This window comes from Chelon labrosus (assembly GCF_963514085.1).
Source record: "Chelon labrosus genome assembly, chromosome: 8".
In the NCBI taxonomy this organism is placed as follows: Eukaryota; Metazoa; Chordata; class Actinopteri; order Mugiliformes; family Mugilidae; genus Chelon; species Chelon labrosus.
The window spans coordinates 20,884,394-20,905,829 of record NC_140358.1 but is presented as its reverse complement, the minus strand read 5'-3'; the positions used below and the strand labels follow the sequence as shown (position 1 = coordinate 20,905,829).

The 21,436-nt window shown below is 43.4% G+C and overlaps 3 protein-coding genes across 3 annotated transcripts; all 3 read right to left on the bottom strand.

Moving 5' to 3' along the window:
* Positions 1 to 1,500: 1,500 nt before the first annotated feature.
* Positions 1,501 to 4,434, bottom strand: cxxc5b (CXXC finger protein 5b). Its single transcript, XM_084550452.1, has 2 exons — positions 3,938 to 4,434; positions 1,501 to 3,107 (listed from the first exon to the last, which is right to left on the bottom strand). The coding sequence occupies exon 2, from the start codon at positions 2,909 to 2,911 to the stop codon at positions 2,018 to 2,020; it is 894 nt and encodes a 297-aa protein (XP_084406578.1). The 5' UTR covers positions 2,912 to 3,107; positions 3,938 to 4,434; the 3' UTR covers positions 1,501 to 2,017.
* A 1,010-nt stretch (positions 4,435 to 5,444) lies between these two features.
* LOC311491966 (CDGSH iron-sulfur domain-containing protein 1) lies at positions 5,445 to 8,589 on the bottom strand. The gene is made up of 3 exons (XM_084550058.1): positions 8,452 to 8,589; positions 7,086 to 7,288; positions 5,445 to 6,457 (listed from the first exon to the last, which is right to left on the bottom strand). Exons 1-3 carry the CDS (start codon positions 8,504 to 8,506, stop codon positions 6,368 to 6,370), a joined length of 348 nt encoding a protein of 115 aa, XP_084406184.1. The 5' UTR covers positions 8,507 to 8,589; the 3' UTR covers positions 5,445 to 6,367.
* A 969-nt stretch (positions 8,590 to 9,558) lies between these two features.
* ube2d2 (ubiquitin-conjugating enzyme E2D 2) lies at positions 9,559 to 19,431 on the bottom strand. Its single transcript, XM_084550419.1, has 7 exons — positions 19,163 to 19,431; positions 17,388 to 17,451; positions 13,611 to 13,642; positions 13,279 to 13,356; positions 12,981 to 13,086; positions 12,489 to 12,582; positions 9,559 to 10,931 (listed from the first exon to the last, which is right to left on the bottom strand). Exons 1-7 carry the CDS (start codon positions 19,184 to 19,186, stop codon positions 10,886 to 10,888), a joined length of 444 nt encoding a protein of 147 aa, XP_084406545.1. The 5' UTR covers positions 19,187 to 19,431; the 3' UTR covers positions 9,559 to 10,885.
* Positions 19,432 to 21,436: the final 2,005 nt, after the last annotated feature.

The following is a 21,436-nucleotide window of genomic DNA, read 5'->3' as shown; positions in this document are numbered from 1 at the left end:
CTGTCCATCTCCCCGTCCTCCTTCCTGCATATCCCTCTCTCTTTCTCTTTTCTCTCCCACTGTGGCCTGCTTTTCATCTCTCCCAGTTTCGCCCGCTCTCTTACCCCCCTCAACCCTATTCCTCCCCCTCCTCCCTTCGCTCTCTGCCCTTCACCATGTCCCCCACACCCCTCCGCCCCCTCACCCTCTCCCAGGATCCGCTTTCCACCCCCTCCTCCTCCTCCTCCTCCTCCTCCTCCTCCCCAAACTCTCTCTCTCTCTCTCTCTCTCTCAACCCTCCCCCCCTTCCTCCTCCTCTTCTCTGTCCTCCGTTCAATCCCCCCCCCCTACTCCCTCACCCCTCCACCCTCCTCCCTTTCTCTCCTGCCATCTTGCAGGCCAGTGGAGCCAGACTGCAGGCGTTCAGGGAGTCACTGGACCTGCTGGGCAGCGGGTGACACAGATTTCCGGTGTGTGTGTGTGTGTGCATGTGTGACGAGACCAGGGAGGGGGGATTAAGCTCCAAATCACTAGAAAGGCACTGAAGAGAGAGAGAGGGGAGGGGTGGGGGTGGAGGGGGGGGCTGCAGATCCAAGAATTTGAAATTCCTCCTTTGTCTGGGAGATGAAGAAACACTAGACTGTGGACTCAAACTAAAAGACTGTGTGTTTCTCATTCAGAGGGAGCGTTGTAATAGCATGATGTTGGAGCTCACTGCTTTTCTCCATGAGTTGGCAGTGTCCTGCGTTGGCTGGCGTGCAGTGCTTTCTCTCTCTCTCCCTCCCTGCCTGACAAACACACACGCATACATACACACACTCTCACACACACACACACACACTCACACACACAACCCCCCACCCCCACAGATGCACACACTCACACACACTCGCACACACACACACACACACAGTCCCTCTGCGATCCCCCTGACTGAAGGCTCACAGGAAGTGCAGCCGTGGCCCAATTATAGCGTGACACCTCGGGCCGGCCGTTGCCATGGTTACGTCTTCCCTGCGGTCCCCTGGAGTGTGGCGCCGAGGAAGAAGGTCTTATCACATCAGCCATCGTTACGGCAACAAGCGCAAAATAAAAAAATAAAAAAAAAACACCCTGTAGCCTGAGTCCAGTCGGCTGCGTATTTGGTTTTTTAAAAAATCTGCGCGTGTGTCTGTGTATATGATCTACACTTGTGAACAAAAAAGGCAAATTGCGTTAGTGTGTGAAGGAGGATTTGTGATTGTGTGTGCATGTCAGGTTAGGTGTGCTCGAGTGCATGCACCGGACCTGCCAAGGCAGCGTGTAGGTGTGTTTGTGTGTGCGCGTCTGTGGGGTTGCGATAAGGCTTTCAGCCACACCATTAGGTGACTCATAATCCACACAACCTCGCACACAGACACACACACACACGGACGCATGTGCATGTGCAAGCAGCAGAGACGTGGCGGAAAACAGACACATACATCCAATTAAAAATAAACACGCACGCACTGATGTGGCATAAAACCTGGTAGACAAGTGCACATGGCAAATTTCTTTTATTTCAAAAGGGCAAACAGAGCTATACAGTACAAGTTGCACATGAAATAATTTAGCCGAGGCTGAACTCATTCATTTCTTACTGATGCAGTGACGTCAGAACAACAGAAACAGAACTCCCCAATAGAAACAAAACATTTGGCTCCGTCTTATGTTGAAGCACAATACATCCAAACTGGAAAGCAATGTAAAAAAGACATAATGTTTTCCAGATATTTACAGTCTATTTACAGCATTTTTGTCGTCATCTAAATATTGACACACATTGGTATCCTTCTTTCTCTCCTCTCCAATTCACTGATTGTCAAAAGAAAGGATGGGAACGAGTGTGGACATTCTTAAACGGAGCTGCAGCCCCTCACTAAAACACGAGATCAGAAGATCTTTGAACCACAGTCTGAGCGTGTTAACATGGTGTCCTGTGCTGTGTGTTAAACTGCAGCTCTTCAACAATCATCCAACCAGGATCCTCTGACAAATGCTGCCACCACAAGCATTACTATCCATCCAAGGCTCCGTTGCTTCTCTCCTGTGCCAGGCCCAAAGTAAAGTCGGACCCCCTTAGATCAAACCCAGACACTCTGCTCTCAAACCCAGCCCCCCCAGGCTTCCTCTTCAGCTCCTCACACTTCCTGTATTTACAGATCTGGTGTCCCCTCTTGCGATTGCGGCAGCTGCTGCACTGTTCGCAGTTCGTCTGACGCCGGCACGGTACACACTCCCCACACCTCTTCCTCTTCCTTCTCCCTCCGCTGCCTCCGCCCAGAGAGCTGGGAGAGTAGCCCTCGGCCACCAGCCCCTCTATGCCCTCGGCGCCCATGGCCGTGCTTCTCCAGTGACCTCCCCCCATCTGGAAGCCTGCCAGGGGGAAGAGAGCGGGGCTAAAGGGGAACCATGCACCTAGGAAGGGTTGGAAGTCAGTGCCACATCCAGTGGAGTCCTCCTCCTCCTCCTCCGGCCCAGATCCACCTCCCTCTCCATCAACCTTTCCTCCCTTTGCCTCTGCAACCTCTCTTTTAGCCGGCTGGCTGGTCTGTGCACCCAGGCTGGCCTGCTCTGTGGTGGCGGGGGTGAGAGCCAGCAGCCCAGCCCGCATCAGCAGCTCTGCGGCATGGGCCAGGTGGAGCCCGCTGGGCGACTCCCACATGTCGGGCCAGGAGGGGGCCCGGCGAGGCTTAGCGTGCCCAGGTTGGGCGGCCCGCTGCTCGGTTGGGGAGGGCTGGATCAGGCCTTTGACATCTACGGCTGGGGAAGGGGTGGAGATGTAATGAGAGAGGCTGTAGGGGTGGCTGGAGCGCTTAAGGCTCGGTCTCAGTGGCTCATTGGGGATTTTAGCGCTGCTGTGGGCCTGATCTGGGGAGGAAGGGCCAGCGATGTCTACTGCAGTGGACATAGCAGTGGCTGGGTATGGGGGGTTGTCTGTCCTTGTGTGCGTGTATGCGTGTGTGTGTGGGAGGAGAGGTGAGGGAGAAGGGGATTGAAGCCGATGCGGAGTTGACAACCGTCCTGCTGTTACTTCAGCCAAAATGGCAAGCCTTGGCCTGTGTCCCTATTCCCATTCTCTGCAGCAGCTTCAGAGTCCTGGAGAGCTAGAAATGAATAGGGGATGAAGAGAGGAAGGTTAAGAATAGAAATGTTGGAGAGACAAATACAGAAAGAGAGTAAACAGGGGAGATAAGTCTGGAAGATATTTTCCCAGCCAGAGCTAGTAAACACAGTCAGAGAATGAGAGCGCGGAGAATCAAACACAAATATAACATATATGTATATAGATTCAGGAATCAAACTACTTGAAGAGGATGAACAGATCCATGTATCTGACAGAGCATGCTTTGGCAATGATTTCCGCATACAGGAGGCGGTATCCCTTTAAGAATTTCACGGTATATCAATGCAATCAATAACAGAGCGACAACAATATGCAAAGATATGCGCATATGCGCAGGTCAAATGTGGAGCGCGCTTTTCAAATACATTTTGACGACTGCTGTTATGTGTGCCAGCCAAAGCTTAAGCTCAGCAGAGGAAGACTAAATAAGGGACCGTAAAAAAACAGGCTGTCTTTTGTCTGGTATCGACGACGAGGAGCGAGGTGCGCAACGATGCGGTTGCTGTGGATAAAAAAAGACCAGGCTATATTCCGTGTCCACATTTGTGGAAAAACTACTCCGCCGATTACACACGACACATATACGTTATAACAGGATACGTGTGTGAGCCCTTTGACGGGTCGATCGGGGAGGCAGATCGATCATTTTAGCATAATTAAGGTTACCTAAGAAGACGGTGTTCGACCGACGCCACGGCGAGCTGACCATAGTCCGAGTGGTCGCTGCGACACGGCGCTGCGCGCAGGAAAAGGCGACAAAACACCAGGGCGAAAATCAACAGGAAGTGTAGAGAAAACGTTCTCCCTTACCTTACAAATATAGCCAGAGCTCTCCTGTCAAAGATATGATGAAGTCATGAACTAATGGCGTGGTGATTGTAGCGTATATGGACGGCGGAGCTGCCGATTCCTCCTCCACCTCTCCGTCCCGGAGGGTCTGCAAACACTCTGCACGGAATTTGGGGGCGTCGCTCAAAATGCGAAGTGGACTCTGCAGTCGAGGCTGTGGTCAGAGCGACCCCATAAGATCCACGGGAACACTTGAACATACACGAACAGCTGACGGCATCAATACTACAGCGTGGCGAAATAAAGCCAACAACATCCATCATCTACACAGCACACACTGTGTCAATTAACATGTGTCCTGGGTGGACACTGGCACCACGAGCCACCCACTGCCATTATATCATGGTAAACACTAGACACACACACACACGTTTAACATCACTGCTGAGAATGACCTTTAAAAAAATTACATAAAAAATAATAAAAATATCACCGGATATATTCTGAATACATCTTTACTGAAGAACCCTGGACATTATCTTTTTTCTTATTAAAGATAGTTATTTATTACAGCAATCTAATACATTAGGGATGCGTCTTTATATGTTTGATGGCAGTGTTAATTTAAAATATCTTTAAGAAAGTTTGTTTTTAACTTGAACCTAACTGGTCTGAGGAATATATTGAAAGAAAAAAATCAGTGTATTTATTTAAAAATCACAGCTCAATAAGAGATAATTAAAAAATACAGACAAAAACAAGTGTTAGCATAGATATTTTTCTTTGCATTGTCTTTGTTTATCATTTTAAATCGACACCGGAAGTCGACGCTAAACTCGCCACGTTTGTTTTGGTGTCAATAATAAAATAGAAATGAGAAAATAAAAATAAATTAATTACCAAATGACTGCAGAAGCCATATTTATATGTATTTTTTTTTAACAAACTGGTTAAATGCAATGTTAAAACTGCTATCTCATAAAATTATCAGGTCAGTGTGTGTTTGTCACTAGCCTTCATGCTTCCTGTGGGCACGTGCAGGGCAAACATTTCTCCGTTATGGCATAGATACAGCTCCTCTACGTGCGAGCACGAGGTGCCGAGAACGTCTGTTAAAGGTGACTCCTCACGCGGGGATGGTCGAGTCCACTCCACCTCTTCTGAGAGTCCTCCGTTGCATCTGGCACGCAGCCAGATACCTCGTGCGCGTGTATGTGTGCGTGTCACTATGGGAGCAGGGGCCCACAGTACTCGCGCGCACACCGTCTGGCCTGGGCGATCCGTGCAAACACAGCGTCTTCTAGCGGTCACCGGCGACACTGCCGCGTCTTAAAATGGCCACTGGTGTGAGGTGGACACTGCAGCACAGCAGCCCCCCTCCCCACACCCCCCCCTACACCTCCTCCCCGCCCCCCCCCTCAGCTGAGGCCTCCGTCTCCAACACACACACACACACACACGTAGGCTGCAGCCACACATGGATGTTTACTCATTATCCCCGTCCACCATTAATCCACAGACACGACACATCCCTGCAAACTGAAGGGTTAAGTTTGTCTGATCCACTGCTCTTATATATATATTTAAAAACGTGGTGGAGTTAAAGGGCTTACGAATCATATCACTCAACAAGTTTTATTCACAGTATACAGAACAAGGAATCATCAAACCAGACACACGCTGCAGCCAGTAGAAAATAAATCTGAGAAGCAAATATATATATATATATATATCCAAATATATCCTTTATGAGCACAGATTAAACACCACAATTTCTCCAGAAAGCAGACGTTCACAAACCGATGATAGTGTTTCAAATGTTGGGATTATTTCATTTAAGACAAACTTTTATTTATTTTTTTTATTTTGACAGAGCAGCAAACAAACAAAAATCACACCCTGTAACATTCATTGTGTGTGTGTATATGTGTGTGTGTTCAGACGCTGGGCTGTTGATTTAAATATAAGGCCTGTAATACTGGACTGACTGAAGCGGTGAGCAGCCAGTGTCGTGTTTCCACCACCTGCTCCGACACCTACAGGAGTCAACAAGTAAGGGCGACGCAGGTGACATCAGACGTGAAGGCACAACCAACGCCCGCACTGTGAAATATTTCACTCGTATCAGATTTAAACAAACTCCACATCAAGTAGGCCACGGCTATTATGCCTCCATGTCTGACTGTGTTCATTGTCAAAGTCCCTTCCTTATCTGTCCTGAAATGACCTTTGATTTCAAAGCACATTCGTTTAGAAAGAGGGCACAGGCAAATGCATGAAATCAAAATATATATTTGGCTCATTTTTTTTTTGTTCTGGGCTGTGAACGTTTATATTAACGGTCAGTATTGAGTGTATCAGCGCCACGCCGTAACCATCAGAGTGACGCCGCAACAGATAAATGATCACGAGAAGTCACGGAGGGAGGAGCGGTTCTCCGATTGGCTGGATTCAAGCGTCCTTCTTCTTGATGATGAGCGGCCCGACGTTGTCCCCGGTCTCCTCGTTGTGTTTGGTGTGGGCGCCGTCGCAGTAGGGGAACTGCAAAGAGGACACGCAACGTTAGAGGGGGAAACAAAACCGGGTCCTATCACGTTTCAGCACGTTGAATTTCATGATATGAGGCAGCGCCGTTAGCCAATTGGGATTTAACACAAACAGTAATCTGAAAGGTTAGCTAGGTCACAGCTAGCACGGACAACCTTTAAGATCACGACTAAAGTAAATGAGGAAAATCACTCTTACTCGACGCCACTGATCATGACCGTTTATAAATGCTTTTTTTCCTCTTTTATCCTCCGTCTGTGAGGTTAATTTAGGATTTCATGGAGGGAAAGGAGCTCTCATCATCTTCATTTCAATTCAAGTACCAAATGCATCCCTTTTTTTAGTCTATCAAAAACCTAAAGAGGTCTAAAACATGGCCTCTAAATTAAACGACTCAGATTCGAAGCCTTTATGGAAGTCTGGAGATGTCTGTGTGCACTCGAAGGAGAAAAACCTGCTGCGCTATATCTGATCACTGGAATGCGAAACACAAGTTTCACCTGTCCTCGTAGAAAGCTTGGGGTTAGGGTTATGTTTGAACTTTAAAACATTTGCTGAATTTAGAAACGTTTAAAACAATAAAAAAAGCTAAAAGACAATTATCAATGCTTTAAGACCTGACCTTCTTTGACTTCCAGCAGCGGCAGTACACGGCCTTGGTGCCGATGTCCTCCATGTCGAAGCTGTGGACCACTTTGGGGCTGTCCTTGCAGACGGACGTGTTCACCTGGCCCTTTTTACAGCTCCGCCCGCTCAGGTAACGGCTCACGAGGAAACCTCCGGCAGCTGCGACCACCGCCACCGGCACAGCTACCGCGAAATGCTCTGGAGAGAGAGAGAGAGAGAGACGGGCACAGTGAGCATACAGATACAGGGAAGACAAGACGATAACTGGCCAGTACATTAGGTACACTTGTTTTTGTTTGTTACACAGTTCAGTTTACGTTAAGGCAGCGACAGAGAGGTTTCAAATCAACTGGATGGTCGTTTTTGGAGGATGTAGTTTGTGCTTCTGTTAATTAGCCTTAGCCCACTTTTCACAATTCAATAGCACTACAAACCAGAGCCAAAACAAAGTCGAATTAAACTTTTGTGAAGCTTTAGTGCAGGGATGTTATATTAGGATGAATTCACTAGTGTACCTAAAGAACTGGCAGGTGTTTGACTTCCATTTGAATGCATTAGGCCTAAGTAAACCTACTGTCTGCCACATGTTTCTGTTGGTTACGACTCTTCCGTGTGAAACGGTGCAATATAACAATAAAATAATTCAGTTCCCACCTAGAAACTCACAACCTTTCAAACCACGAATGTGTTTCTTTTTTTTCAGATCTATCTCCAAACATCCTCTTATGAACCTCTCCACACATAACACCACAGCTGTGTGTTATTATTCCTCACACACAGAGAGACAGAGAGAAAGAGGTATGTGCAGAGGCTTTTCATTTTGACCACCAGTCGTGAAATTGGCCATTTTTTTTTTTTTTTCTTTCACCAAGGCAACCAGGAGGATTATGTAGCGAGAATCACATGATGTGACCGGAGTCCTAAGACGAGAGAGGAACAGAGGCCCTGCTGTCAGTCTGGATCAGCAACATCTGCGATTAGCTGCTTCGCTAGAGCGACTAGCAAGCCAGGGGTACATAAAAGAGACTCATGCTCTAGATGCTGGGACAGCGTCCAACTACCCCTCCATGAAGGGTCCAGACTAAAGTTGGAAACACAACCTGCGTCCAAACTCGGCGGCTAGTTAGCTAGCTAGCTAAATGGCGCGTTGACAGCAGTAAGAGCTGCGTACACTAAACTAAATAACCTTTGTTTGTTTAATTAAATCCTCTAAACGTTTAAAGTGTTGAATTTACACGAGGTGTTGTCAATATAACCGCGCCATGTCCTACAACCGTTACGTGTTCAGCTTACAACATGCACCAAAACACTATTTAGCTAGCATATTTACACATATTCACAAGCTAGCTTTGGTACTTTACCTTTAGTTAACCTAAACCCGGAGCTGGACAGTGCTGATAAACTTGGGGCAGTCATGTTTTTTTCCCTGGACGGTGTGCTGTTTGTGGATAAGCAGCAAGGTCAACCGGGGAGATTTATCTGAACTCTGTCCGCTCCTTAGCGCCGAGCACGGCCTGGTACGTCACTGCGCAGCGGCCAATCAGAGTGGAGGAGGGAGAAGGCCGCCCCTGCTCCGGAGCGAGAGGCTGAACCCCTGCGTTACTTCCGGCTTCGTTTTTATGTCGTTTCGAATACGTAACTGCTGCGATAGCGTCCGGGTTTTATGTATGAATGTTAATTTTCTGGATGATTCAGATGAAAAAGAGTTAACATTACGCTTCGGGAAGAACCATGTCCATAAATTTTACTTAAATTATTAACGGCAAGAACCTTAGTTTGACGTAACTGGTCCCGTTAAGGTCCATGTTTTTGCGGTAGGGAATCATCTTTATCTCCGGAGGCTTTGGTGAGTCCCATTTACCCTCCAGAGAATATTTTTTCTTGAGTAAATGCGACTATGAGTCAAAAATAACATTCAACTTGACTTTGAATGAAACTAACTGAACAAATAATCTTAATGAAAAAAAACTACAGCAACTTATTTATGATATATGAACACAAAAAAATGCTGAAACCCAATGTATTTGATTTACTCTAAAGTCACCACCAGAGAGCGACAAATTTTACCTGCAATAATATATTTTTGAATGCAGTGTTTATATGAAAGGATTCCAGAAATAAAATATCAATGAGTTTAACTATCACATGACTGCAATCTATTAAAATGTATGATCTAGGTCTAGTTTTCCACTCAGAAAGGAAAAGCGGCATATTGTAGAACACCCTCACACTTAAAAAAAACATTATAGTTGGGTAATTTCAAGCCCTTCAAGTTATTTATCACATTTTTTAAATTTCATAAATGATTTTTCTGTGGACGTTTGACTATCATATACCGCTGATAGCGTGTGATAATGATTCATCCAGTCAAATGTCCGTAGAACTGGGTCGTGATTTGTTACCTGGCTGCAATTGTCCAAATGATCTTTTAAAAGGCCCTGACAATGAGTGGAGACGGGGAGTCATGGGGTTTTTATTACACAGTTTAATCAACACACAAAGCTCAACGAGCCTCTCAGGTAATTCAATATACAGAGGTTTTGTGCAAGAAGAGTGGGTTCTCCTCGCACCCAGAGCCCAAGCCAGTCCCATAGCCATTTAAGATGTTAGCCTCTAATTTAACAATAGCAACAAAAAAAAAAATAATAATAATAAAATAAAGAAAGAAAGAAAACAAAAAAAAGGGGGGGGGGGGGAAAGAAAAAGCAACCTAAAGAATTATGGGGGTGGGAAATAAAAACACAGGTTAAACTAAGAAAAATGAATTGCTTAAATACCTGGTCCAGAACCTCCACTTTGTGAATAAAGAAAAGGTGGTGGTAATGGTGGTGGTGGTGGTGGTAATGGTGGTGGGGGCGACATGGGGTTACAGTTGTGCGTGCATGTGTGTCTGTGTGTGTGTGTGTGTGTGTGTGTGTACAAAGGGTTCATCTTGGGTGAGGAGGGTTGGGGGAGGAATGAGGAGCAGGAGGTGTGGGGATGAATTCAAGTCCTTTCATACAATTCCAACAGAAGACCAAAATAGGCCATGTGTGTTTATTTTTTTCCATTATACATAGCCCGCGATGACTTCTTCTAAGTATTTGTTGTATAAAACACAGAGTGCCCTTTGACTCGCGTGCGAAAACATCTTTCTTGAATTGTCACCTCTACAGATGGAAATCACTGGGACAGCAAAACAAGAAAGGGTGCAGAGTGTAAAAATCCCTCTATTTTAATGTCCCCCTCCCCCCTAAAATAAAAAAAAAGGGGGGGGAAATAAAGAAAAATAAGGTCCCCGGAAAGCTTTACAGATGCTCAAAGGAATGCTTTTAGTGATGGTGGGTGAGGATGCAGGCGTGTAGGAAAAAGGGGGGAGTCTGAGGATCGGAGGCAGCCCAACCTGCTCGGTGACGAAATGTAATGGAATACAGAAAGTCAGGAGACTGGGTCAGAGGTGACCGGGGAGGGAGGAGGTGAAAAAGGAGTAGGGAGAGACGGTTTTACCATTGCATGTTGACAATACAGTATGTACACTGGAGGATGGGCAGGTGAGCCGAGAGGCAGGAGGGGAAGGGGGGAGATAGAGTCAAACAAGAGAGAGAGAGGGGAGAGAGGAGGGGCAGAGGGAGTTTTACAGGTACTCTGGTGAAGGGGAGGCGTGGCTCAAAGAAAGCACTCCAATGGAAACCAACAAGATCTTGTTTTAAACTTTTCATTTGTTTGTATGGTTTTTTTGTTTGTTTTCTCTTTACGTCTGAAGCTCCCCTAACCTTACGTCGTAGAGGTGGTTGGCCATGTTTTTTTACCCCAACACTACATTGCATACTTTTGTGTCCATTCCCGAGCTATTTTGTTGTACCTGCGAAGAAGCAGAGGGACAGAAAGAAAACAAAAGCAAGTGGTTAGTTTTAGCAATGTTCAAATAACGTCATAGGGTTTAGTGACATCCTTCACAAAGAGAAACTATAGGGAAGTTGCACCACTACCTTTTCTCTGGTCGCTGATCAAATGCATTTGCACAACAAGTCTGGGTTTTTTTGTAGGGCTGCAACGACTCGTCAACGTCACAGATGACGTCGACTACATGACGCTCTTACGCAAACATCAAACTGCCAAACTCCCATAAGCAGAAGAAGGAGAATGTGCAGGCATCCCAAACTGTTCTCCACTGTAGCCGAGCTGCTGGACATTTGGATTATTACAGTGAATCCAGTCTAATGGTTGTTTGGTGGTCAGATTGGTGGGAGTTGTTGTTGTGTCCATATCAGCTGTTTCTGATCTCGACAAGAGACTGGAGAGCAGACGCTATGCTAATCACTAGCACGGCAACGCTGCTTTGTTTCTGCAGTTTTGTTTGTGCAAATCTAGACCTGTGAAACTTGATCCTAAACTGGCCATAGGTGTGAATGGTGAAACTCTACAAGATAATGCAGCTACATTTTCAATTACAATCAGCACAAGCCATCGAAGTTCAATCACACTCCACACTGTGTATGCATATATTTAAATAAAAGTTTATCAGGGAAAGTTATTTTATTTATTCAGGATTTATTTATTTCACTGCATGCATTTGAATGAAATAACATAGCATTTTAATAGAGTTATTCGTAGTGAAACTGTGCAATACAAGATAAAAAAGAAGTTGTCAAGCAATGAAGATGATTTTGAAAGAAGGAAAGAACATTTTGAAAGGCCACCTCAGTTCCGAGAAGAAGTAAAGAGCAGGGAGAGTTTCACCTGCTATGGATTTATAGCTGTCCTGTTTGTTATGATGCTAGCAGTACTAGAAGCACATGTTAGAAAGACGAGGCATGTACGGTGGCTCTGAGTTGCCAAAAAGACTACGAGGATGAAAAATATATGAATGATTGGGTCAACAAGCACAAACATGGTTGACATAAAACGCAAGGTTGGATTTCAGATGATAACTATGAGCTTAATATGCATGTATCTTTAAGGATAAGTGTAAAGTTTAAAGTGGCAAAGTCTATTTTTAAATTGAGAAACATTAACATGCACAGGTGCAACAACCTGACTCTCATGTGTCCACTCAGGGCAGCAGTATTGTGTCAGATAAACACAACACCTCATCTTCTGTAGCTCGATAGCACTTATTCAGTACCGCAACCTTATGACACCAACAAGGAAGTTGTTCTTATTCTGCGTTTTCCTTCTCTTAAACAACTAAGTGTTTGATGGGTCTATGTTGCCAACACCGCTGCCACCTCTCTAGACACTCACACTGCAGAAAGTGCACTCGGCCATTTTGCTTTTATCTCCCTTACATACAACTGACAGACATGTTACACGTTGTAGCTGTCGTAAGTATTTAGCTAAGCACTGACGTGATGGTTTAGGCTAATGGAGTATGAGACGCATACACAGTGATCTGATCACACGAGAGCAAAGAACTCACTTTTCCCTGTCCGTCTTGTAGATGCGGGCGATCTCGGGTACTAAGGGGTCGTCCGGGTTTGGGTCGCACAGCAGAGAGCAGATGGACAGGAGAACTGGAACGGACCAGACAAAGGTTGAGAGGTTTTGCAGCTAAAAACAGACACTTTAATGGTTTCATGATTTCCACTGATGACTCTCAGACGCTAGTTGGGGGTGGGGATTTGTCACAGCTATAAAACTGCTGACAACACTTGTAATTGGGACTTAAAAACACTCATGCATGAGGGACAGCATTTGTGTGTCTAGTAGTCCCAATCACTACAGTAAAAGAGCCACAGCTGACATTTACACAGACAGTACTCCAGTTTAAAATGATGTACCGCTGCAAATTACACATGTCATTTACAGGAGGTTATTTATAAAAGAAATCCATCTTTCTCCTTTCTATCAGAAAGCCAATTATCTGCAACCCTACGTGCAGGTCTAGCTAGGGTCTACGGGAGACACCTACCTTTGGAGATGGTGAGAGCCGGAGACCACTGTGATCGCAGGATGTCAAGACAAATGCTGCCGTTGCTGTTGATATTTGGGTGGTAGATTCTTGTGGTAAATGCAACCTGAAAACAGAGAGAGTGGAACAAAAATGAGAGAGGAGGAGGAGAAAGAGGAGGGGGTGGGGGGGTTTGGAGAGAGGGGCAGATGACAGGAAACCAAACGACGTAAAGCTGTGCAGGTGCTATAGCACTGTTACCAAGTTTGCGTATGCTGCTTTTTCTTTTTTTTTTCATGTTCATCTATGCGCTGGTTACCTTTGGCGGTTTGAAGGGGTAGTCTGTGGGGAAGTGTATGGTCAAGAAGAAAACCCCGCTCTGGTAAGGACTGTCATTCTAACGCGGAAAGAAACACAAGTCGGTTCGTTAGTAAGAATCATGACAAACACGTATAGAATATACCAACAGACGGCTAGCTGACTAAAACAATTAAGTAAGCAGTGAATTTAGCCGACACCAGCCTTATCGGATCATTCAAGGCAAGTCAAGACAGTTGACAGAACAGTCTGCCGTCATCAGCGTGAATGTGAACTCCTGGCAAGAACTACTGAAGCAGTAAAGGTTGAAGCTGCGATCAAGCGAATACTTACAGGTCCCATTATTGTGGCTTGCCAGTGAAACACTGAAACAAAAACCAGAGAAGTAGGTTATGAAACGCTAAGAACACAATGTGTGCCTGAGCAGTGTTAGAATGAATAATGCCACAAGATGTGTTTGTGTTTATTCATGCAGTTGGGTAACAAGCTCTTACATAAAGTACAACTCAGGATAAATATTCTTGGAAATTGGGGTTTTTCAAATTGTAAATCTTCCTATAATAGCAGTAACATCAAGCACATGAATAACACCTCAAGTGCTGCTTCAGAGGTGCAATTTAAGAAAGAAAGAAAAAAAAATTGTGGTCAAATTGAGACAGAAAAAACTAACCACCATAATTTGATTGGGAGCATTCAAACTTGTCCAACTCAAACATCGTGTTTGGGGGTTGAGAACAAATGTCGCATTTAAAAAGAAAGAAAGAAAGAAAAACCACAGCAATCATGTGTCACAAGAAATGTACTCCTGTAGTTTATAGTAGAGTGGCTTATTTGATGTCGCATGGCAGGAAGCGATGCGCACAGAGCAGCGCCACCACCACCGCTGCTGCTGCTGCCGCCGCCGCCGCCGCTCCCATGGTGCTCGTTTAATGTCAAAATGTGTCACACACATGCTTAAAGACCCACAAATATGAAAACATCAACTGCACTGCAACACTACTGGAACACAGATGAAAATAAACCTAGGGTACGGATGAACTGCTTCCTATTTTGCGTGAGCCCGTAATCGTCAGACTTCTGAGAACTCGTCAGCCCCGTCGCGACTACTGCTTCCTCTTATTCAGACATTTTTACAATTTATTTATTTATTTATTTATTTTATTTTATTTTACCAGACTTATGGTTCACACTTGGATAACTTGAGAATATTAGTGAAATACATAAGAACAGATACATCCCATGAAGCTAAGGAAAGCACGTTTTTTGGCCCTCCGATAAAGTCAAAACCATCTGATGGGGTCTTTTTTTTAAACATCTTAACGCCAAGATTAAACTTTTTCACCCCAAAACTAACACATGCATAGGTTTCATTCTGGTCTCAGACAACAACACCATTCATTTTATGTCAAATTCCACTAAATGCTACTTTAGGTTGTTTAAATGTCGTTTTGCAAATGATAAAGTTTATGTTCTTCTTTTTTAGAAAACAATTAGCGTTGCAAAGGATTAGGCAACAGACTTTGTTCATCTGTACTCTGATGAGGAGAACAAAGAAAATAGATAAGTGCTACACACTTTTTTAAAAAGATTATATATACACACAGATTTATTTTCAAATTCTTTTTCGTTTCATTTAACCCCTTGATGCAGAGTGTCGCGAATTCACAACACACTGCTTCCACTCAGACTGCAGCCGAGATAACGCACGCATTCCTCCAATGCCGGTTTGTACACATTCAGTACGTACCTAGGAACCTTTTGGAAGCACTAGTTTCCTGTAGGACCAATCGGAGTGGGAACTACATCCAGTTAATGGAAGCTAACGAATAGGACAAATTGACGTTTTAAAGTTTAGATGTCTTAAGTGAAAAGCTTGAGCTCTGTCTCAAATTGGATTATAATAGCTGGTATATAGTGTCTAATTTGAATTTCTATAAATGTTTTACCATTTTTTTTTTTGTAAATTTGCACAAGCACCCAGCGAATGCTCCTCGTTAAGTTCAACACAAGATGCATCCGATAACCAGTGAATGTTTGCGAGCTCCGCGTCCATGTCACAGGCCTCAAACATGAAACAATGGTGTGGATGTTTGTCCCCTGTGGTGTCCTGATAAACATCAGCTCACCCTTGTACCGTCAGTCACAGCATCACCGTACCTCACGTTAGCTTATGTAAACCTTTCCAGGCCAACTTGATTTGCAAGACAATGGCCTCCTGTGAGCACATTTTTACATCTATACTCGCTTGCCAGTTCTTTAGGTACATCAGCGACAATGAATCCATCCTAATAGAGTAGTCCTGCACAAAAATATTCAGTTTATGCTGAAACGTCGTCAGAAAGGTGGTAACTCAGCTGGACACTCATTTTTGGTGGATTCAGTTTGTGGTGCCGTTAAACTGGATTAAATTAAACATTAGTCTGACTAAAATGGGGATGCTAAAATAATAGAAACATGTGTCGGTACAACACGATATAACTCAAAAGTACTATAAACCACGGCCTCTGAAATGAAAACACAGTTGAATCAACAACTCTCTCAGTTATTTGAAACAAATGCTGAATACCATAAGCTTCAGGAAGATAATATTTAGTACAGGACTGTTATATTAGAATGTATTTTTTTTCCCACTGTGTGTGTGTGTGTCTCTGTTTTCTCACCGTGGAACTTGTTGATGATGTTAAAGTGTTAAAGAAACATGCCACCGCTAGCCACGTGTGAAACAACAAACATCTGCTTCTAGGGGCAGTTACAATTAATTTAAGCGTCAATACAAACACACTTTATTTTTTTTACAAATTTCATTACGAATAATAATTATAAAAAAAAAAGAAACTGACTGTACATAATAGTGTAAAAATACACAATAATTGTCAGTACCGCCGCACAACAACTCTCACTTCGCTTTTGTTTGTACACAGAAGTTGCGAAATCTCCAAAATGCATCAATTTCTGCGGTCGCACCATAGACAGGGAAGTGATCACATCACATCTAACACAATACAAGACATCAAAGTCATCAAAACGCTATTTGGGAAGAAACTGACATAACCGAAATAAAAACAGAACTAGACTCTGTCGATTGGAGTCTTGGGTTTTAATTCTGCCAACACTTGATAATGTCATGCGGTCGACCACAAAAAGATAGAACCCTATAACAAAAACTAGATTTTGAATGTTTGAACTTACAGTCAGATAGACGTAAAGCTTTAACAGCTGTGTAGAAATGAACGGACAACTAGAATAATCAAAGCAGAAATCAGGGTGACGTGGAGGTTTAACAGAGAGCTTTGAGTTGTTGTGGATGTGAGACATTTTCTTCCCCCACTGCATCCAGTCTAAACAGATGACATAATAACTATTTGTGTCAACATGCACATTTTTTCTCTATTATAAACTGTAAGATGCAACGACACCGAAGCAGATTTATAATATTATTACGTGGTTATCTGTTAAAATACATTGAGAACTTTTTGTAACCCTGTTTGGATGCCGATTGTTATCATTAACTTGTTCTGAAAGTGATTCAGATACATAAATGTATTCAATTAAGTAATGACATGCATATGACTTAATTCCTTCTGGGTTTTATTTTTGTTTTAATCTCTATGGGAGGAAAAAATGTCTACGGTGAATAAAATATGAATAAAAATTCAAAAGAACTTCAAAAGAAGTAAACACTAATCTGATGTGATAAGAAAAGCAAAAGTGTCACATTTTTCAGAAAGACAATCCTGGCATTTCCTGGATATGCTTGCTCAAACAAAATAAACAAATAAACACACAGACACACACTTCCTTGAAAAAGCTGAACGCATAGACACATTCACTGGTGATTGTATTTTCCTTTTTAGGGTTAAAAGACCGGAAAACATTTTGTGCAACTGACTTGTCCAAGCTCGTGTGCCAAGTATTTGTGAGTCTATTACTAATTTACATGTCATTTGTAAATACTTTTTTTGCAGATATACAAACAGAATGATAAGTTTACAAAATTATCTGGCCAAAACAAGGGACGAGTAAACCTAGAATGTACTCTGGGAAGCGTTCGGCTCGTTTCTCGGACGCATGCGGGCGAGAGCTGTGCTGTGTTTTCTGTTGTTAACTTACTGTCATCTCCTACTGGTCCTGCAGAACACTGGGCTGGTGGGTCCCGTGCCAAGTCATTCAACTCCTGGGACAGAAAAAGTTAACAAGTCAGCTAAGCATCATGCATCATCAATTGTCTAAATTATTATTATTTAAATATATATTGTCTTCAGTTGGGATGCCAAAAACAACAATAAAAAAATCAAAAAAATCTATTAATCTGATGCCAGTAACTACTAATGAGCTGAAGAGTTTATTTAAATACCACCCCACATGCTCTCACCATGAACCTTCTTTCTCTTTCTGTAGGTTTATATCATTTCCTTTCTACATAACAACAACACCACCACAATAACACAGTGGCCGCTATTATATAACAGCGTTTCTCCAGGTACAGCGGATAGTAGGTGTAGCAGACTGAACTGAGATCAACAACATGACAGCAGAGGTTGTACTATAACCTGCAGTCTGGTAAACCGGATAGGCCAGTAAGTGCAACGCTGTGGTGGAAGCCTTAGCTTAGCGTAAAAAATGCTAACCGCTCAGTTTCGACAACAGCACCAGGATGTCAAGATGTAAAGATTTACCATCTCGCCGGGCGGCCAGACGCGCCGTAACACCGGCTTACCGACATGTTAGGAATGAACCACAACAAGACAAAACAACAACATCCAGCTAGTTCAATCACACAGGCGTGATAACACCGATCTACTTGCTCGACTGCTATCAGCAACAGGGCATCAAAAGCGTACAACGCGTGGGGCCCGTTTTTTTTTTTTTTTTTTTTTACCACAGCGACTCACTGCTAGCACTATCACCAACTCGCGTTTCCTTTTTTTTTTTTTTTAACGAGTCCAATCAGTTATCCGGTAAAACACAAACGATAACACGAGTATTTTGTCCTGTATATACTGTAGATATCTACACACTGTGCATTACAAGGGCAATATACAGTTAATGGAAAACACAGGGAGCAGATACAAGCTAGCTCAGGCTACATCAACCCCCCTATCTCCCGAGTTTTTTTTTTTTTTTTTTAATTCAGCTAACATCCATAAATGCTGCACACATGTAAATACTTAGCAACAAACAAATAGTCAATCACTTTATATATAAAACAGCGACAATCCTTTTAAATGAAGCTATCGTTAGCGTTACTGCTAGCTGCTCTGTTTCACAGTTATCTGTCAAATCAAGCAGTTAAGTTAGCTTAAGCAACTGTCAAAAATAATATAAGTCTCCACGATTGCATTATATATGAGAACTACTGAAGGGCATGTTTAACAAGATAGTAGATACTAAAGATAACTACTTTACTGTACTGAAATAAATACAGTTAGCTAGCTTGACATAACCATTGCCTTTCCGAGTTAAGCTAACCACCGGGGCAGATAACGTTAGCCACAGCCAGCAGTTAACACACCGCCAATATCACTGACTAGTAACAGTCATAGCTAGCTTAAACGCCCGGTTAGGTGTAGTACTTATTGTAAGTAAACGTTTAGCTTGTGAACCTATGTGACATAACCGAGAACAGCTAAGCTAATCAACGGCTGAGGTGGCCCGTTTGTAGCGGCACCAGTGAACACTGGAAAGCGGCGCATTGCTGCGCTCTCTGTCGTCACCCGTTATTCAGAGACCGTTAGCTAGTAGTTGGAACCTAACTTGAGTTATTTAGTCAACATTTTTTAAGTCATCCTCGGTGTATCAACCCCCCCAGCTCCAGACAAGCATCGGATGGATTAAAATCCACAACCAAACTGCGAAATCCCGGGCCTCGTCGTTCACTTCCTTACCTTGTGAATTCTTTTCAGAGCCATTGTTGTGCTAGCGCTTCTGTCAGGGAAAACGTGCGATTAAAATGGCGATTGGTATCACTGTCCGATGGTAATACTACGGCTGAGCTATCATAGAACACCTTTGCTGTACACACAGTGTATTGATCGGTACCAGAAGGAAACAGCAAGATAAATTTTGAGGCGAAACTGAAAGATAGAAGGGGTAGAACCGCGGTCCTTCCTCCTACTGCAGCGGCTACCAAATCACTGCGGCCTGCGTCCTGCCAGCAGCAACAACGACAACGTTTCCCAATTCGTCACTTCACAATAAAAGCCTTCTCACCATTTGGCTCAACCTGAACCCATTATTTGCATTATTCCCACAGAAGTATGCTCATTACTTCATATGATTGTTCGGGCTATGAAATTAAAAATTAAAAAAAATGGAAAAGAAACTAAAAAAATGGCAGTTTATTTCTTGACCCTCAGGTGACAGCTTCGTTCGTGCTCAATCCAAAATCCAATTATTCTCCATTTGCAATAACATCAAACTGAGGAAAGCAGATAATCATCACATTTGAAAGGTGGGACCAAATTATTAATTGCAGATCTACATTTTTTTTTTCCAAAAACATATTTTCAATTCAAACTTTTTTTTTTTAAACGATTTTATTTTGAAAGCCGATCGCCCAAACCGGAAACCGTGTTGTTGGAACGCATCTGTCACTGCGCTACCGCTAGGAAGCCCTCCGCCGACATGCGCACGCACAGTGCACGCTTGGCGACGTAGTACTGCAACTGGCATCATTGTGGCTCCGGGCACGAGAAGGCAGCGCTGCGTTCGCACAGTGTGGACGGAGCCAAAATGTCTACCCAGCACGTATTTTGCATGCGGTAAACTCATGGGAAGCGGCGTTAAAATGGGCTTACTACACGTTACGAAGTAAGCTGTATATTCGCAGGCCGTGGAGTCGTTATGGTTACAAATATAACTGACGAACCCGTTGGCTATAGCTGTGAATTCCACCACAATTTTAATGTTTAGTGTCACACGGATGAACTACACTCTGGGACTGCTCAGCGCGGAGTGATACGACCGGCGGGTGTGCTCGCGAGAACGTGAGGAGGAACACAGAGCAGGCTGTTTAGAGGAAGTGGGAATTATTTTATGATTATTAACTTATAATGAGTTATATTAAAGCTGTATACTTTGGGGTTGGTGGTTTATACGTCCGCGTAGCACACAATGTTCCTTTATAAGTTCTGCGGGTCAAAACAAATGATTACCACTAGACTATTTCAGGGAAAGGTGTAACGTGTGTACCTTAAAAGGTGGGCGGATGGTTGTAAGGAAAAACAGGCTCGACCTCTATTAACCTCAATATATTTCCATATGAGTTCGAGGCAACCATTTTCTTGCTCAGTACAAACATGGGACACCAGATAGACCGTCCCATGGCCTCAGGGTGACTGTGATCTGCTCACCTGCCTATGGCCTACCTGCAGCAGCGGCGTACAGAGAAAATGTAAAATTATGATTTCTTGCCCCTAAAGTCAAATACAACACATTTTCCGTGTAGCAACATGGATAGTCATGCTAGTATATTAATTCTACACTAATAACAAATCTGAATGTAAATCAAAGCGGAAAAAAAGTGGTAATTTCAATCATTCAACCAACCTTTGATACGATAGATCATAGCATTCTTTGAAACAGACTGATGTACTGGATGGAAATATCAGGGACATCCTTTGACTGGTTCTCCTCATATTTATTGGACAGAAGGTTTTATGTTACTGTGGATCATTTTAAATCATCTGTTTGTAATGTGAAATATGGTGTTCCTCAGGGCTCAGCTTTAGGACCAATTTTATTCTTTTTGTACATGCTTCCCTTAGGAGACATCATTCGCAGGTATGGTGTCTCCTTCCACTTTTATGCGGACGATACCCAGATCTACCTGCCTTTTAACTCTTCCGACATGGGAACCCTGAGTTCATTACACAACTGCCTGTTATTATTATTATTTAAAAAGCAAAAGATGAGCTTTTGCAAAATCCTAAGCCAACCAACCTTCATTAATATAAATATTTATTGACATAACTGTATACATTTTGAGAAATTCTGTTGCACTTTCTAATACATTACTGCTTAATGGGAACGATGAGAACCTGTCAATGGATGTTATGTAATACTGAACACGCAGATCCTTTTTGTATATCTTGTATGTGTTGTGGAAACAGGAGGACCTGCAATGCAAAGCATACCAGAGTCAAAAACAGAATTAGGCA

Bases quoted from the DNA above. Each gene is read 5' to 3' on its own strand.
- cxxc5b (XM_084550452.1), bottom strand. From the start codon at position 2,911: ATGTCCACTGCAGTAGACATCGCTGGCCCTTCCTCCCCAGATCAGGCC.
- LOC311491966 (XM_084550058.1), bottom strand. From the start codon at position 8,506: ATGACTGCCCCAAGTTTATCAGCACTGTCCAGCTCCGGGTTTAGGTTA. The intron at 7,289-8,451 runs GTAAAGTACCAA...CTCTCTCTCCAG, and splicing joins CGGGTTTAGGTTAACTAAAG to AGCATTTCGCGGTAGCTGTG. The intron at 6,458-7,085 runs GTCAGGTCTTAA...TCCTCTTTGCAG, and splicing joins GCTGCTGGAAGTCAAAGAAG to TTCCCCTACTGCGACGGCGC.
- ube2d2 (XM_084550419.1), bottom strand. From the start codon at position 19,186: ATGGCTCTGAAAAGAATTCACAAG. The intron at 17,452-19,162 runs GTAAGGAAGTGA...TTTCTGTCCCAG, and splicing joins CTCTGAAAAGAATTCACAAG to GAGTTGAATGACTTGGCACG. The intron at 13,087-13,278 runs GTAACCAGCGCA...CTCTGTTTTCAG, and splicing joins ACCCCTTCAAACCGCCAAAG to GTTGCATTTACCACAAGAAT.